The sequence below is a fragment of the Suillus subalutaceus genome (genome assembly GCF_016647625.1).
Source record: "Suillus subalutaceus strain FC151 chromosome Unknown DFJ58scaffold_191, whole genome shotgun sequence".
NCBI classification, from domain to species: Eukaryota; Fungi; Basidiomycota; class Agaricomycetes; order Boletales; family Suillaceae; genus Suillus; species Suillus subalutaceus.
Genome location: NW_024540440.1, coordinates 25,677 through 40,725, shown reverse-complemented (window position 1 = coordinate 40,725; position 15,049 = coordinate 25,677). Strand labels below are relative to the sequence as shown.

Sequence of the window (15,049 nt, the reverse complement as noted above, 5' to 3'; positions counted from 1 at the left end):
TTAGAACGATTCGGGGACCGCCTTTACCGGAATATGGAACTACTCCTTATGGTCATTCCAACAATGTCTAATCTCCCAGCCGACGTGTGAACATAGCAGAGTCTTGTATGCATTACTAATAATTGTCTGACCAGTGGGACACCATGTGATACAAGCGCATCTAGCTCTAACCTCCGACGACAGATACAACCAGGGCACATGCATTCTCCTGCTCTGCACGCACCCCAAGTTCAAGCGTAACACCCTGACCTCGCGAGAAAGTCATTCTGCACCTGACAAGCACCTTGCCTCCTCCTCCAGTTACCAGACCAGAAAGTTGAAGCGTGTGTACAGATGGCGAACTGGGCGTCTCCGTGCCACCCAAAGGCTCCATATTGAGCAGCTCAATGATAGAGTCGCAGGCAGCTGTAAATGTGGATGAGATGTGAGTTGCATCAGCCGTGGAAAAATTGCGGACGAGTACAGAAAGAGTGAAACGGACCTTTGATACTTTCCATGGCACCAAGTGAAAATGTTTCTGTAGCAGTCGCACCAGACCGTAAACGATCCCACTCGGAGGAAAAAGACGCGTAACTGGGAATGATATAGTCCCCACCGGCTGAAAGTTCAACCTCCTCCAGTTGGTATTCATCCTCGTAACCCTCTTCTTCCGGCCGACCCGTCGACGGATCCAGTTCTTTGGAAATGAACTTCAGGATACATTGGAAGGAGGTGGTGGTATACTCCCGGGGGTTGTCCCGCTTGAAAGAAACATAGACAATTCCAGGTGAATTGGCGCAACTCAGAGAGTCGATTTGGAAGACAGCGTCTTCTGTCAAGCCAGAATCGGCCTGTGGTTGCATTACCACGACCACCTGCTCCAGTACAGTATCCGGGAGGGTATTTGATACATTGAACTGGGAACCGAATCAGACTCAACGCCATGAAGTGCAGTGCAGTTTACTGACCTGGAACACAATATGCTCTCTGAATATATGCTTAACACACGTAACTTGATACTCGGTCTCGGATTCCGTGAGCTGTGCAGGCTTTACGCTGCTGTTGAGGACGGTTCCATACTCTGCAAAGTGTGGCATATCCGCAAGTTGCTGTACGTATGCAGATTGCGTTTCTGCAGCGGTTGGAGGTGGTGGAGATGCCGAAGCTCTCGTTGCGGGCGCAGCAATAGTGTCTAGCGTGCTTGGTCCTGAAAATGCGTCAGACTTTAGAATAAGAGAAAACAAGAATACTGACTAGTCGACTCAGCAGCAAGTTGAGCTCGACTGATTTTTGGTATCGACGAGGCGTCGAACGGCTGTGCGCTGGCATCAACATCATTGACATACGCAACGAGTTTGGACTCGAGCGCGGCAAGTGAGAATACAGATTCTGTACAAATCATGAGACACTAGAAATCGTCGAAAAACCAAACGTACCTTCTTTCACATAAGTATCCGCAAGAGACGCCTCCTTCATGACTTTCAAGTACATGGCGGCGCGATCACGAACTTCATCGTCGACGTCATCCAAACACCTGACAACTTTTGTTCGCAGCTTTTTCTACGCGTAAGAAAAAGCTACCAACCTGTTTAGTAGAACGCCAATGCTTCTTCGTAAACCATCGTCCACCGCATTGACACCGAACTTGGCCAAACTTGCAACAGCTGCTGCTCGTACGGTGGCATTTTCAAGTACGACACGGTTGTAGATGAACCGGATGTACTTGGTCGGTTGAGGAGCTTTGGGACCTTCGAGGCCAAGGAGGTGTAATATCCGCACAGACAACTTCGTGAATTCGCAGTCTTCGATGAACTCACACAGATGTGAGAGCGCCTGCTCTTTGCAGTCTGAGATGAACTTGATCATGTCGAACATAGCCTCGACGACGGCACGTTTGAAGTCATATCCGCCCTCATCACGAAGAACTCCCGAAAGGAAAGCGAGCATGGAAACGTGTTTCGTCGGGAATTTAATGCATAGCGAGCGAATGGCGTCGACAATGATGACTTTGAATTCATCGCTGATCTCTGACATGAATCCAGTGATCTGCTTCATGAGGCGGTCAACGGACGCCTCATTTCCGGTCTAGGGGACAATTAGTGGATGTAGAATTATTTCAAGTTCATCTCTACCTTAAGCAGGGTAGTGATGGCGTATGTTGCCACACTCCTATTCTGGTCAGTGATAAGATTCTCAAGATCGACGTTACACGACGCCACAGCAGCAGGATGAGTTAAAGCGAGAGTAGCCAGTGTCCGGGTTGCAGAAAATTTCAAAACAGGTTTGGGAGAAGAGAGGAATAGCTGGAGCACTGTAAACAAGTCAGATAAAAATAATCAAAGTTCAACAGTTACAAACCCGCTATTGGTTTGGTGAGTTGCGAAGCATTGACATTCTTCATCTCGCAGATAGCACGTGCTGCCTCAAAATTGACCATGTCACTCTTGTGACGTAGCCACCCTTCCAAAAGATCGAGGATCTGCCTTTGAACACTAGAACCAAAATAAGGAGTTGATTTCATAGCCCGTCTAAAGACGTACTTTGGATCTTCCTCCATCACTTTCGCAGCATACCGAATAAGCATACAAAGAGCCATGGAGTTTTTAAGCGTCGTGCCTGCACCAGACTTGCCCCCGCCAAGCTGCTGTATCATTTTAGTCACAGCCATCCGATCCTGCTGGCGAATCAAGTATAGAAGACCAAGTGCATGATATTGAGTGATGTAGCTCGTCGAAGGGATAGGTTGGTAACCGCTGTTTGAATTTCCGGACGAGCCAAAATTGAGGTAACCACCGCCTGATGATCCGGGGAAGAAGGACGATGATGACTTTGCGCTGACCGCTTCCTGAGCCTCGTTCACCCAACGCTTTACTACGTCCTTTGCGAGAGGGAATAAATGGTATGAGGACACGAGTGCCGCAGATGAGATAGAAGGCGTTCGGTCTACAATTGCGGCTTTGAAGAAACGCTCTACACCTTGAGCCATGGAAGGCTATACAGCAGTGAGCGCATGGGACTCCATAATTTGGGCAAACGCACGTCAATGATTCGGCAAAGTGCACGAATCGCATTTGGCCGGTAGATGACCTCGGAGTTTGGTTGCATGTCCTTCATAATACTGCTTGTGACCATGATGACATCTTCAGCGGTGGTTGCGAGTTCCTTGATGGCTAGATACACCATCTGCCTCAAGGCGCTCTTCATAGACATAAGCTGGTCATTGCATGGCAATGGGAAGATAATGGGAACATACATCCTTGTGTTGGAAGAGCTTTGTCGTTCCAAAGAACAACGTTGTGGCCTCCTGCGCGCTGAAGGTCTCCCCAATGTAAAGCAGATAGACAATGCGAGTAAGGAGGGCCCTGCATTTCCTGGGGCTAATTGGAGAGTCGTTGAAAACACGGGCTTCTTGAATAATTGTTGTCTTGTTATTATAGTAAGAACTAAGGCCACTCTCGTCCTCCTTTTTCGAGGCGTAAGCCATTGCTGACAGCGATCAAAGGGCGAGCTGCAGGTCGGCGATTGCGAAATGCACGACGTGGTCGAGCTGAATTATTTGTTTGGTCATTGTTTGATCAAGCGCTTCAACACACTCCAATACTTCGTTTGAGTCACCATCTACTTACACGTCGACCGTCTGGTGAGATCGGCCGTGCGGTCAAGGCATACATGACCAGGACTTAGCCTGTATACTTCACTACCTCCCGGGCCATCATTTCACGCCTCTTTCATCCTCCTCCCTCGGCAGTGTCGATACCAACACGGTTGCTACATTATAAGCTCACAACGTTGAGGTTCTACTGTGTCGGTACCTCTATACCTGCCCTGACCAGTACAGTAGTGAACGTCCACCGTGGGCTTCAAGTTTCAAGCACAGGGTGTACGTATGTTTCCCTTTGAGTTTTTGAAGATTGTGGTCAGTATATCTTATGTCATGAGCTCTCAATTCGTCGCTTTTTAGACATAGACCCATGTTTTATTCCCCGCATAATCCTGCTCTCTTTATTGTTCCTTTCTAGATATAATACGGGATGTCATCAGATGTCTTCCATACATGTCCATCATGTTGACCATGCAACCGCAGGGCTCGAGTTGGAGCTATAGCGGTTATCAAAAACGCTCAGCTCAGCCTCCACCCATCAGGGACAGATACATGCAGATCTGAGTCATCGTTGATTGTTTCTTTTGACAACAAGAGCCCGGGGCAGGATGGGTTTGAACATTGAACATGTATAACTCTTCGAGAATCTTAGTGTACGTACACACTAGTACTTTGAGTTTGAACATGCGCCACTCGACTTCTTCGTGCACGCGCGGTGGTATTAAACCAGGCCGCGGTTGCAGCGCTGGGTCCCGGTCAGGGTTTCAACGTTCAACCCTGAGTGCTTGCGTAGTGGCATGGCAGGAGATCTATGACCTCCTACGGCATCGTGACGTTGCACGGAGTTTTAGACAAGGTAGTTGATGATCTACTTCATCTCGTGGGCGAAACGCAGTGCTGCCAGTGCATCACGCTGATGGATTTGCATAGCCCGACATTCAAACAAGCTTTCAATGAACTAGTTGGTGAGTGCACATTGTAGAAAGCACCACTTGTTGTATTCTTGAAATAGGTTATTCTGACGAAAATTTGCCGTGGTGTACGCTAAAATTGTCTCGTAATCTCTCATGCAGTCTAGTTCACTTGTGAACACCGTCGCTATGTCCCTTGGTGGAACTCCCCCTGGCCAGACCCTGGCACCCGCAATAGAAATATCGTGGGCGCGTGAACTTTGCTCGGCAGATTTCTGGTTGAACAGCGCTGTCAATTCGCGATCAGCGACAATGCTGAAATAGCTCAAACAAGCTGTCAATCCGATGATGCGCAACAACGCTCGTGATGAAGGCACTGATGGACCACGTTTGTTGGAAGCTAACCGATAATGTGTCACCCGGCATCGAAAATACCATTGCGGGCGCCTGTATCCTGAAATTATTGGCCTGAATCAATCCCCAACACCTATCAAGCAAAAGTGCCGCATCGAAAAACGCAGTAGCCTCCAAGTGACTGGTCGCTGTATTACGCGACTGTTACTAATGGCGACCTCGTGGAATATAACTCTGAATGATACGAGTCCAGTATTCACGTATTATCCTTACTGTGGGCTGTTCCATCGCGTTTCATTAACTGTTTGACTTGACTTACTTACAGACGATGGTTTCGGAACGGGAAATGGCTGGCAAGTCTGGTACTCGGAGACTGGATATAATACGGTCCCTGCGAATCCAGGAGTTGGCATATCAGCACACATCACCTCGCTACCAGGTGCTAATGTTACCTTGTCATTTTATGGTACGTTCAATGATCGTATGAATTTCCCCTTCGCAATTCTGAATTGATTACTGCCAATAAAGGCACAGGGATAGAACTCTATGGAACGGCAAATTGCACGTTCGATATCACGGTGGACGGAATATTCTCTTCATCCCTCAGCTCTCCCAGTGATATCCTGTACTCTAATCAAGCACTACCAGAAGGAACCCACTCGCTCACCCTAACAGCCCACCCAACTTCAGGGCAGCAACTTGCATTTGAGAATGCTGTAATTTATATCGAGTACGTCAATGGTCAACGCAATCTGTTTCGGTAGCGTCTGAATTTTCTATCAGTCAAGCAATCCCCCAAATGGCATCATATAGTAATACGAATACCACGTTCCTCAATTATACCGGGAATTGGTCTACTGGCACAGATACACATGTCCCTGGAGGCACCTTCCATTTTACGGAAACCATGGGTTCAAGTGTGTCAACCACCTTCGGAGGGTCATCGGCGGTGGTCGTACAAGGTATTGTAAACTGGGGTAATTGGCAATACACAGTGGTACGCATTATACATCTCATTCCAAAACCAGGAGCTTACTTATAAAGTTATCAGTCTCTAAACGGCACCCAGTCCGTGCTTAATGCAAGTAGCTTCTGGTTCATTCCGGACACTACCTTGTTCTATGAAGGGGGCCTAGATTCAGCACAAATTTATGTTTTGAATATTGCCGACACTAGTGAAGACGGCAACAAGCTTGCAATAAACTCCGTGAAACTCTATCAGCCTCAGCCGACCACACTGTAAGTCCACCGATCAAAAAGTTTAAGATCCGGAACTGAAGCGACTTCCTCCGATAAGGCCATCGTCATCGAAGCCCTCACACGCAGGCGAAATAGCTGGCACCATCGTAGGAGTGGTCGTCTTGCTTGCTTTAGTCCTCTGTTTCCTCTTCTGGCGACGCTCACGGCGCCTTAAAACAGCAATTTCAGCACGAAATTCCAACTTACTAGCAAACGAAATCACTCCCGAGGCTCATGCTACGTACTTCCCCGCACTCGCGCCATACACTATTTCTGGCGCCACTACCAAAATTCGTCCGCAAAAATTCCCATTGATACCTATCGGCGGAAGCACTGATGGTTCGCCACATGAAAGAGCAATTGCACGTGGTCCTGGGTCCGCCACAAGCTCTCTAGGCACATACAGCGAACCCAGAAATAATACTAGTGGTTCTCTATCTTCTTCTAGTGCGCGTGGTAGGTGGCGTCCTTTGCCACCTCCACCTGACAGCGTTTCTTCTCCTGCACTTTCTCTACACGAGGTAAAACATTCTCCGATGCCATCAAGGCTGGAGCCACCTGTACAGATACCAGACTCAGAAGTGGATAGAATACTGGGAATTATAGCTTCGCGTATGGACATGCCCGAAAGAAACACCTCTTCCCCTCCACCCCAGTACCAAAGCTGACTCGGTTAGTCTTATTGTTCACATATGCAGGGACATGAGCATGTCCAAGCACGTATCTCTTTTTTCCTTCAGGATGCTTAGATTAGAACTCGTCTGTAATCATCTACGTCAAATATATCTCGTGTCGTGATGCCGTGAAAAAAGCGTAGTTGGTGCAGGTATCGAACGGTAATGAGGAAGGAATAAATAACTATCCCATGATACAGTATTCTAATGTGATGCCCACGCGAGTCCAAACATGCCAAAGTGGTAAGTAAAACAGATGAATAAATAGTACCAAGGTGCACCGGAATCAATCAATGTTTCTTACGGGCGTAGACGTTTTGTATACACACGTAAACAGGAGTGATTGCCTCATCCAATTCCGCCACAGCGTTGTTTTCCAGTTGATCTACAAAATCTTCTGATAACCCATTGCCGAGGAGCAAAGGGCGACCGGATCTCATGAATGCCTACAAGCGCGATCAATATGTGACGGCTTCACGTCATGCTTGGCCGGCTTACTTTGACGTCATCTCGCATAGTCGTCCCAATACCATTCCACCAGACACTATTGGAGTCTTTGCCCTTTAACCACGGCGAAAGTGGTATCCAGAATTCGCGGTACACAACGTCCTCGAATGCCGGGTGATCGCACACCCATTGATGCATGTGCAAGGAAGCGTCTGCATCACCACCCCGTTGACGAACGGCTCTGTTCGCATAAGACATCCATAGAGGTGTCCACGGCGGTTCAAAGGTGCCCGCTGGCGGACAAATAGGTGTTTTCTCGATGCCAGTAAAGTGGAATGGGAATTCAGTGATGTCTATTAGACCGCCTGGCCGGAGGACATGCGCGATATGGTTAATGAGCCCGTGGTAATCCCGAATCTAGTAGTACAGAAAAAATGAGGGTGAATAACGTCAGTACTTTAAAAAAAAAAATTACTCGTAATTGAATATACTGACTCCGGAAGAAATTAATTGAGCATGGACGACATTGAAATCACCATAAAAGTGTTCCAGCCCGAGATTAATGTCGTCAACTTCACTTCTAAATCAAGCAAGGAATCTAGCTAAGAAAGGTAGCGCCGGATAATCGCAGCTATCTTTCTCACCTGCAGTTTGGTGGCATAGATCTGCCAAGGAGTAGCTCGCTCAGGAAAGGTTAAATGAACAGGGGTTAACACGAGCACATACGTTGACTGCATGGGAACGAGATCCACAGCTACCGCACCTGCATTTGGGAATTCTCTCGCAATGTCCATTATCCTGCACACGTGAGCATAGTTAGAATTTCAAAAGAAGAATCTCACCAGCTGCCACTGCCACAACCTAGGTCGAGGACAGCTTTAACTTCGAACTCATCAACTGCCATGATTTCGGGCATCGGTGGTGGGAATTTGCCGATAGCTTTGCAAAACATATCATGCTGTCTATCTGTGCTGGGATGTTAGACCACAGGGGATGAAAAGGGGTCACTTGAACCACACCCAAACGATCAAGTTCTTCATCATCGGCTGGTAACCGGTAGACTTCTGAATAGTTGTTCAGGCCTCGTCCGTATTCTTGTCTATATGCTTGGGCTCGCAAAGAACTTGTTGCAGAGAATACTGATGGAGCTGGGGATTGAGAACGCATAGAGATATCCATAGACGTCTTCGAGCTTGCCACGCTGGGCGCAAACGCGTCGAGAGACATATCAGTGTATCTGTCAGACTCGGACCCGATGTCACTGTCAGCATCCTCAGAATGACCGTCTCCTATCGCAGGAGGAAAATGGTGAAACGACTGGGACATGATAGAGGTAGACATAGATGAAACGACCAGAGATCGGGGATTATTTATAATTGGTATGGGGGAAGGATGTCATTATAAATTCAGTCAGACATAATCTTCCCGGCGGAGACATGTTAATTGCTCCGCACCTGACCTTTCCTCCAGCCGCTGCAATCGCGTGAATGGATTTGAACCTTTCCACGTGCCCGAGGACTGTCCGGCGACTACCGGACTTCCCACTTCCCCGACTTAGCCCGAATAATCACTATTTCCATAAAATACTTCTCTTTCATTTCATCATTCGCTTCTCAGTTTGACATCGTTTCAAGTCCTTTGTGTCGATAACACCGAGGTGACAATGTTTGCCTACGTTTGCCAATAAATTATTTTCTCTGGCACTGACTTGAAAAGTTTTAAAAGTGGTACAGTTTATCGTTTGTGAACTAGTCAAGGTCCGAAGGCCCCTAAATTCGGCCCGTGCTCTGAGGTGATGGCACCTTGAATCCGCCGCACTCTGGAGATAATTACTGGTCGGCGGATCACTGTTGGTATGCAAGAATAATTTTGTGGTTGCCCATTTTTTGAAAACCGCGAATCTGACATGCCACTAGTACCGTATGTGCGGCCTATCGCATTAATGTTTGCGCTGGAAAGTCATGTTTCTAGTGTCCAGGCCGGACCGTCCATTTAATTGGTGACTCTGTGGCTGACTCAACGTTTCGCCGCCGAGCTGCAATGCTTACCGTTGGGGCACATCCTTGAATCAGAGCCAAGATGTATAATTGTCCGAAAGGTCCGCTTGAATAAAATATGCATTCTCATGTCTGCCGTCCGTGGCGAGCTAGACATGCTCAACTAGGAAATAAAAATACCAAAATCCTGGTGTCACAATATTTCTTGTGTGCAGTCCAATCGTGACTCGACTGACAAGTGGATAAAGTCGAGTGCGTCCGCTCAAATTTTCCTTCGAGCTCGAATTTCGATGTTCACTCTCGCAGTCTTCACAATCTGCAAATTGGCGTGAGACCCCAAAAATATTAATACCAGTGGCATATGTTCGATATATATTTTAAGCCTGGCCTCGCAGCTGATTATCGAATTTCTGTCCAACTTTCCTGCACGCCGGAAATCAAGACAACGTCAGGACATCAGTATTTAATTTTTTGATCAGTACAAGGTAACATCATTATGACTAAATACCGTGACGACTCGCCATAAATATTTTGACACATGGATGAGAACTTGAAGCCTGGTTGAACCTGATTACAAGTTTATCATGATAGTAGTCACTCATTAAGTCCTGGGCGTGTCCGACCAGACCAGAATCCCGTGATTGGTCCTTTGTAATCCCTCAAAGTATTATAAAATGTCCCCTTCCATGGGATCCGGCGGACATAAGTGACGACACAAGGTTGGCGCCTCCAGTACAATCAATTCGCGCACCTGACTTGGCATAATTAAGCTGATACGTACAGCCCGGGGGTAATAGAAATCTCCGGAAGTCACTAAAATTTGTGAATCGTGATCACATAGCTTCATAAGATGGAGAATCATTGAAGGTTCGGATATACACAAAAGCAGATAAGCCGTGTCACGCAGAGGAGTGTACACTACACCTAGTTAGCGCTTCTTTAATTCCTCAAAGCGTCGTGCCAGAACGGCGAACTCATCCTCAGTTTCCTCTTTCGAGTGCTCCGTCTGGTGGGATTTTCCTCCGGCTGATGCCCTGGATTTCCCGGTTTCGTCTTCAGTTGGAGGAATATCCGGTAACTTATCAGAAATTTCCCTGGAATACAACGGAAGGGATTCCAGTGTATCGCTGCCTGATGGGCCACCCTTTTGGAGAGGACTGTATGAGATCACATCCTGATTCCAAAGTGAGTCAACGAACCACAACGCTCCCTTGTGCCGCAGCAGTGATTGATGAAGCAGAGGCCCACTTGACGCCATAAGCTTTGGCAATCTCGCCGAGATATGCATCAACCAGCTCTTCCGAGGGTGTTTCTATGACGAGCTTCCTCATTATCTGGCACGGCAGAGAAGGCATAAGCCCGGGTTCAAAATAGCCGCGGGCGACATACTTACACGTTCACTCACACAACCACTTCTATTTTCCATTGCAGCTGCGGAGAAGTCGCGCCCATACTTGTGCATCAGCATGTCGCGCAGAACCAGTAATTCTGGGGCGGAATGCCAATGAGCAGTATGATTCATGTCACGATATAGATTCACCTTTCACTTCGGTTCTTGGAGCTGCATGTATAATGCTACATACACCTTCGTTGATTCCAGGATCAGGGTCACGAGTACTACCGGCAGATGAATCGACATTGAAAAATAAGACCAACAAATATAGAGCTCCATACTTTTGGTCAAGAAGGCCGAAGCGGGCAATGAGCAACTCGCAGTAAAGTTCAAGTAGCTCGTATAACTCGAGGTTCACATCTTCGTTTATGACTGGCGTCGCACGATGACCGCGCACGAGCACACCAAGTAATTGAACAACCGAAGTCCTAGCTGGGGAGAGGAGACCTACCAGCTTCTACTTTGACTCGTGCACTCTCCGTTTTTCCCTTCTCCAAGAGAAGGGCGATGTCCCTGCGAGAGCCCTTGGCGTGTGCCTCCTTCTTCTGCTGCGCTATGCGAAGCCGTTGAACGGAGAGTCTAGAGCATGTAAGAACTTATTAAGCAGTAGCAGGAGATCATTGCAAGATAACGGATACCGAAGTTGCACCTGTGCAGGCGAAGTTCAGAAAACGTGTAGTGGATGATCATTTACAAGCTCTGCACCTTCGCCTTAGCCGTGTTCCACGTTGACGGTGGCATTGTGGATTGTAAAACGATAGGACGCAATCTTTCTGTCCTTACACGGTCACGGTAAACCTATATTTGGTCTATAGTCAGGAGACTAGGCAACGAGGCTCGATACACAACCAAACAAAAACGAGTAGTTGCAACTATGCCTGAAATACATGTTCATTATTGCTGATTTGAAGCTATCATTAGGTCCGATAGTGATAGTTGCTCTACGAGGGTACCAATTATTTCTTAACTGGGTTTGACCGTCTGACGCCCATTCGCGCTCGTGCCCTGGAGCGTATCCACTATTTATTGATACCTCAGAAATCCTGAGGTTACTCCAACCGTGACTGCGATCATGACGGACACAGCCAAAAGTAAGCACATGGTTACTTTCCATACACGTCCCTATACTACAACTATTGGGCTATTGACAATTTGACGGTTGTCTCGGCGATGTGACCCTAGGTTCGCATGCGCAGGTATTGATCATCGGGTCAAGAGTGTGACCAGGTGTCCTCAAATAAGTACAGCTACATTTTCAGCGCTTGTGTCACCTGTAAGTAGTGGGAATCCATGTCATGATGGTTGCAGTTGATCGTATCCCTCATTCTTTTGAAATCTCGTCATTCGCGCAGGGCACCTCTTTCCTTAATAACAACGTGGCTTCCCATTGTCACACTTGGGTTACTCATACATAGAAAGACTCACACTCCATGATCTAGGGCTTTCTTCTGCTTGAAACCCGTTACGATGCTGGCCTCATTTTCGCGACCACAACGGCAACCTCTCCGAGTGTTGATAGACTCCTCGTTTCCTCTACCTTATCGTTCGACCTCCCCTGAACCTACATCTTCTCTTTCATCCGAATCCAGTTTAACGACATCGGATCTGACGCCCAGCACAGGCGACCCGGAGGGGTTCATCTGCAACGTGATATGTATGTTTGACTTCGAGTCAGACGATCCAGATCATCTCTCGTTCACTCGCAGTGAGATTCTCACCGTTGTGAAGATGGAGGATTCAGGCTGGTGGGCTGCTATGCGTCCCGAGGGGGACCGTCTCGGGTGGATTCCAAGCTCTTTCGTAGAGCGTCTCACAGAAACAGCCGTAGAAGAGCCGGATAGAGGACGTCCACACCTGGATCCATAACCTTGAAGAAAACAAGGCGAGAAATTACGAATCAGTCTCTGATTCGGAATGTATACAACTCGGGGACATATTGAATTCTATGTCAGATGTGGCGAAGGTGAGCTGGCAAGCGTTCTGTGGTGAATATATCCACGATGGCTGATGCTTGATCCAGCCCCTGTTGCTACCCAGTAACCAGTTGCGTCGTGAGGATTCACGAAGGAGCAACCAAATTTATGACTCTTTCTTCAGCTTGCCTGATGATGAACCGCCGCCACACGGTTTAACCCGTTCTTCCCCTTATCCTTTGCACAGCATGTCACAACCCTTGGTCACTCCGCCCAGTCCAGTGTCCGAAGTTCCTCATAAACCACCCGGAAACCTCGACAACCTACAATTGTCATGCTTCAGTATTGATTCAGAGCGCTCTCTTCCATCATCACCTTATCCCCGTCGCCCCCGTCGTCTAGCGGTGCTTGTTAATGACCACGAATCCTTGTCGTGCCTTTCTGCTATGATCGACAGGGAACATTCGCCTAGTTTCCATGCCCTTGACAGTCCGCATGTGAAAGAGACGTTTGACTTATTCAACAGGAGGTGCACGGGAAGTTGAATATTCACGATACCTACATGCCCCTACCTTCCCAATCACCGCTGTATTCACAACTAGATCTTGAGTGGCTTGTATTTTTGGCCTGAACCATACTTGTAGCATACCATATTTCATTGAAACTGGTTTATAATAGAATCATCATCCCAAGCTAATCCCATCCCACGACTTCTGGCTTGATATTCGTGACAATGAATATGCATCCTAGAAAGTTTAGCATTGAAGTAGGTCATGATTACGGCTAATAAGGGCGGGAACAGACTAAGTCAGATAAAGGTAAAATGGAGTTCCATGCGGCATGTGTGGGATTGTACATAAAATCTAGCAATTGCAAGCTTCGCTACCTTGAGCTGTTGGCTGCCTGTTAAGGTCTACACTCTGCCGCGTGGTACCAGGGGCTGCGACACGAGCACCACGCGCTGAGGGCGGTGCGGTCAACGGGAGCTTCTTGGCTGTGCATAGAATCAAGTTAGAGCGCAATAATCCAATCAAAGACAAAACGCACCAATAGCATTGAAGATAGCGTTTACACCCTCTCCTGTCTTTGCGCTTGTCTCGCTCCACAGAAGACCTTCTTCGTCAGCATATTTACTGGCTTCCTCCTCCGTAACTTGTCTGCGTGCGGAGAGATCCAATTTGTTGCCGCACAAGGCTATTATTATCGATGGGTCTGCTTGGCGTTGCAGTTCACGAATCCATGTCTTCGCCTTCTCCAAAGAGGCAGCTTGGGTGATGTCATACACGACAACTGCACAATTTGCGTTGCGATAGTACATTGGCGCCTAAGATCTTCTAAATCAAACGTAACTCCACAAAGAGGATAAAACATACAAGGGACTAGAAGGCACGCCGTATCGTTAATTCGCGTGATACGTGGTATATGAAATTTGGGAACTTACTTTGTATCGCTCTTGACCCGCTGTATCCCTAAGCCATATTTTAGTATGCGCAAACACCACAATTTCACATCACTTACCATATTTCAAACTTGACAGTTGTCTGGTCCTCTAAGGTAACTGTTTGTGTCAGGAACGCGGCTGTGTGACCAAGAGCTCAGTGGAAGAAAATAGGTTTTTAGATGATACATACCGCCAATAGTACTTTCCCGGTAGTCATCAAACTGATCTTTCACGAACCTTAGGACCAAGCTGTAGCGAGTAAGCTGGAGACTTGCGCACGAGATAATAACGACGCTGTGCATTACCTGGATTTCCCAACAGCTGACTCGCCTTAAGAAATGTTGTGAGTTCGGTTTTCATAGAATTTAAACTGCATTGATTTACCTAGAAGAACGAGCTTGAACTGAAATTGCTTCGACATCGTGGAGGGTTGCACAGAGTAAGTAGTACAAGTGGCTTTGACCAGTGACTGCGAGCAACGAATGTCGATGATCCGCATTTGGAAAATGAGATTACGTGTATTTTCTCACCCATGGCAGAAAATTTTGTTAGACGTTGACAACGGCTTTGACCCGAACCACCATCATCATCAGACAGCTCTTCTGTTGGTTTTCGCTTTCAGCGTATTCCTCTTGAGTTGATTCGTACTTTCAGAAGTTTATTCAGAGTTATTCTTCAGCAGTTTTTCTCTACCTTCCACGTACACGTTTTCCACCGGATCTTTAAGCTTTCACATATCAGCTCAGCTCAGCTCACCTCGACCCCCAGTAAAAGAAAATGAATCGTCATCATCCCTATGGAGGAGTTTACGATAATTCCGCCAACAGAAGGGGCGGCCCACCAGGGGCTGGGCCGGATAGATCTTACCATCATAGAGGAGGCGGGGCGCCTCGTGGAAGAGGATTCGGCCGTGGCCGAGGCGGCCAAGGTGGGCCAGGTGGCCACTTTGGCAATTACGATGGCGGTGTCTCCAACGCATATGATCAAGGGCCGCCTCAAGGCGATATGGGCCTCTACAATAATTACGACTCTGGCTCGCAAGACCCCTTCTACCAGAACGGCAGTGGTAATTATGGTAGTGGAATACCCTCCGCTCAGTT

At 47.6% G+C, this 15,049-nt stretch overlaps 6 protein-coding genes across 6 annotated transcripts; 2 read left to right on the top strand and 4 right to left on the bottom strand.

Annotated features, from left to right (window-relative positions):
• Positions 1 to 87: 87 nt before the first annotated feature.
• DFJ58DRAFT_818192 (coatomer subunit gamma) lies at positions 88 to 3,531 on the bottom strand. The gene is made up of 11 exons (XM_041391843.1): positions 3,233 to 3,531; positions 3,019 to 3,177; positions 2,520 to 2,971; positions 2,338 to 2,471; positions 2,112 to 2,290; positions 1,565 to 2,064; positions 1,416 to 1,513; positions 1,234 to 1,368; positions 948 to 1,186; positions 482 to 896; positions 88 to 405 (listed from the first exon to the last, which is right to left on the bottom strand). The coding sequence occupies exons 1-11, from the start codon at positions 3,461 to 3,463 to the stop codon at positions 167 to 169; spliced, it is 2,781 nt and encodes a 926-aa protein (XP_041237114.1). The 5' UTR covers positions 3,464 to 3,531; the 3' UTR covers positions 88 to 166.
• A 1,249-nt stretch (positions 3,532 to 4,780) lies between these two features.
• On the top strand, positions 4,781 to 6,992 carry DFJ58DRAFT_170145 (uncharacterized protein). The gene is made up of 6 exons (XM_041379009.1): positions 4,781 to 5,119; positions 5,171 to 5,311; positions 5,374 to 5,575; positions 5,629 to 5,842; positions 5,897 to 6,084; positions 6,143 to 6,992. The coding sequence occupies exons 1-6, from the start codon at positions 5,056 to 5,058 to the stop codon at positions 6,750 to 6,752; spliced, it is 1,419 nt and encodes a 472-aa protein (XP_041237113.1). The 5' UTR covers positions 4,781 to 5,055; the 3' UTR covers positions 6,753 to 6,992.
• DFJ58DRAFT_818169 (uncharacterized protein) lies at positions 6,847 to 8,648 on the bottom strand. The gene is made up of 7 exons (XM_041391842.1): positions 8,225 to 8,648; positions 8,048 to 8,171; positions 7,932 to 8,003; positions 7,850 to 7,870; positions 7,701 to 7,785; positions 7,257 to 7,622; positions 6,847 to 7,204 (listed from the first exon to the last, which is right to left on the bottom strand). The coding sequence occupies exons 1-7, from the start codon at positions 8,544 to 8,546 to the stop codon at positions 7,049 to 7,051; spliced, it is 1,146 nt and encodes a 381-aa protein (XP_041237112.1). The 5' UTR covers positions 8,547 to 8,648; the 3' UTR covers positions 6,847 to 7,048.
• Positions 8,649 to 9,999: 1,351 nt separating this feature from the next.
• DFJ58DRAFT_818166 (DUF292-domain-containing protein) lies at positions 10,000 to 11,430 on the bottom strand. The gene is made up of 8 exons (XM_041391841.1): positions 11,297 to 11,430; positions 11,255 to 11,260; positions 11,047 to 11,175; positions 10,877 to 10,967; positions 10,743 to 10,819; positions 10,596 to 10,690; positions 10,402 to 10,536; positions 10,000 to 10,346 (listed from the first exon to the last, which is right to left on the bottom strand). Exons 1-8 carry the CDS (start codon positions 11,334 to 11,336, stop codon positions 10,131 to 10,133), a joined length of 789 nt encoding a protein of 262 aa, XP_041237111.1. The 5' UTR covers positions 11,337 to 11,430; the 3' UTR covers positions 10,000 to 10,130.
• A 632-nt stretch (positions 11,431 to 12,062) lies between these two features.
• DFJ58DRAFT_734867 (uncharacterized protein) lies at positions 12,063 to 13,053 on the top strand (the record flags this gene model as incomplete). The annotated part of the gene is made up of 3 exons (XM_041386547.1): positions 12,063 to 12,441; positions 12,497 to 12,558; positions 12,616 to 13,053. 3 exons carry the CDS (start codon positions 12,063 to 12,065, stop codon positions 13,051 to 13,053), a joined length of 879 nt encoding a protein of 292 aa, XP_041237110.1.
• Positions 13,054 to 13,371: 318 nt separating this feature from the next.
• DFJ58DRAFT_734866 (GTP-binding protein RAB5) lies at positions 13,372 to 14,370 on the bottom strand (the record flags this gene model as incomplete). The annotated part of the gene is made up of 8 exons (XM_041386546.1): positions 13,372 to 13,502; positions 13,556 to 13,832; positions 13,882 to 13,887; positions 13,950 to 13,977; positions 14,027 to 14,087; positions 14,140 to 14,198; positions 14,255 to 14,279; positions 14,334 to 14,370. 8 exons carry the CDS (start codon positions 14,368 to 14,370, stop codon positions 13,372 to 13,374), a joined length of 624 nt encoding a protein of 207 aa, XP_041237109.1.
• Between the last annotated feature and the right edge of the window lie 679 nt (positions 14,371 to 15,049).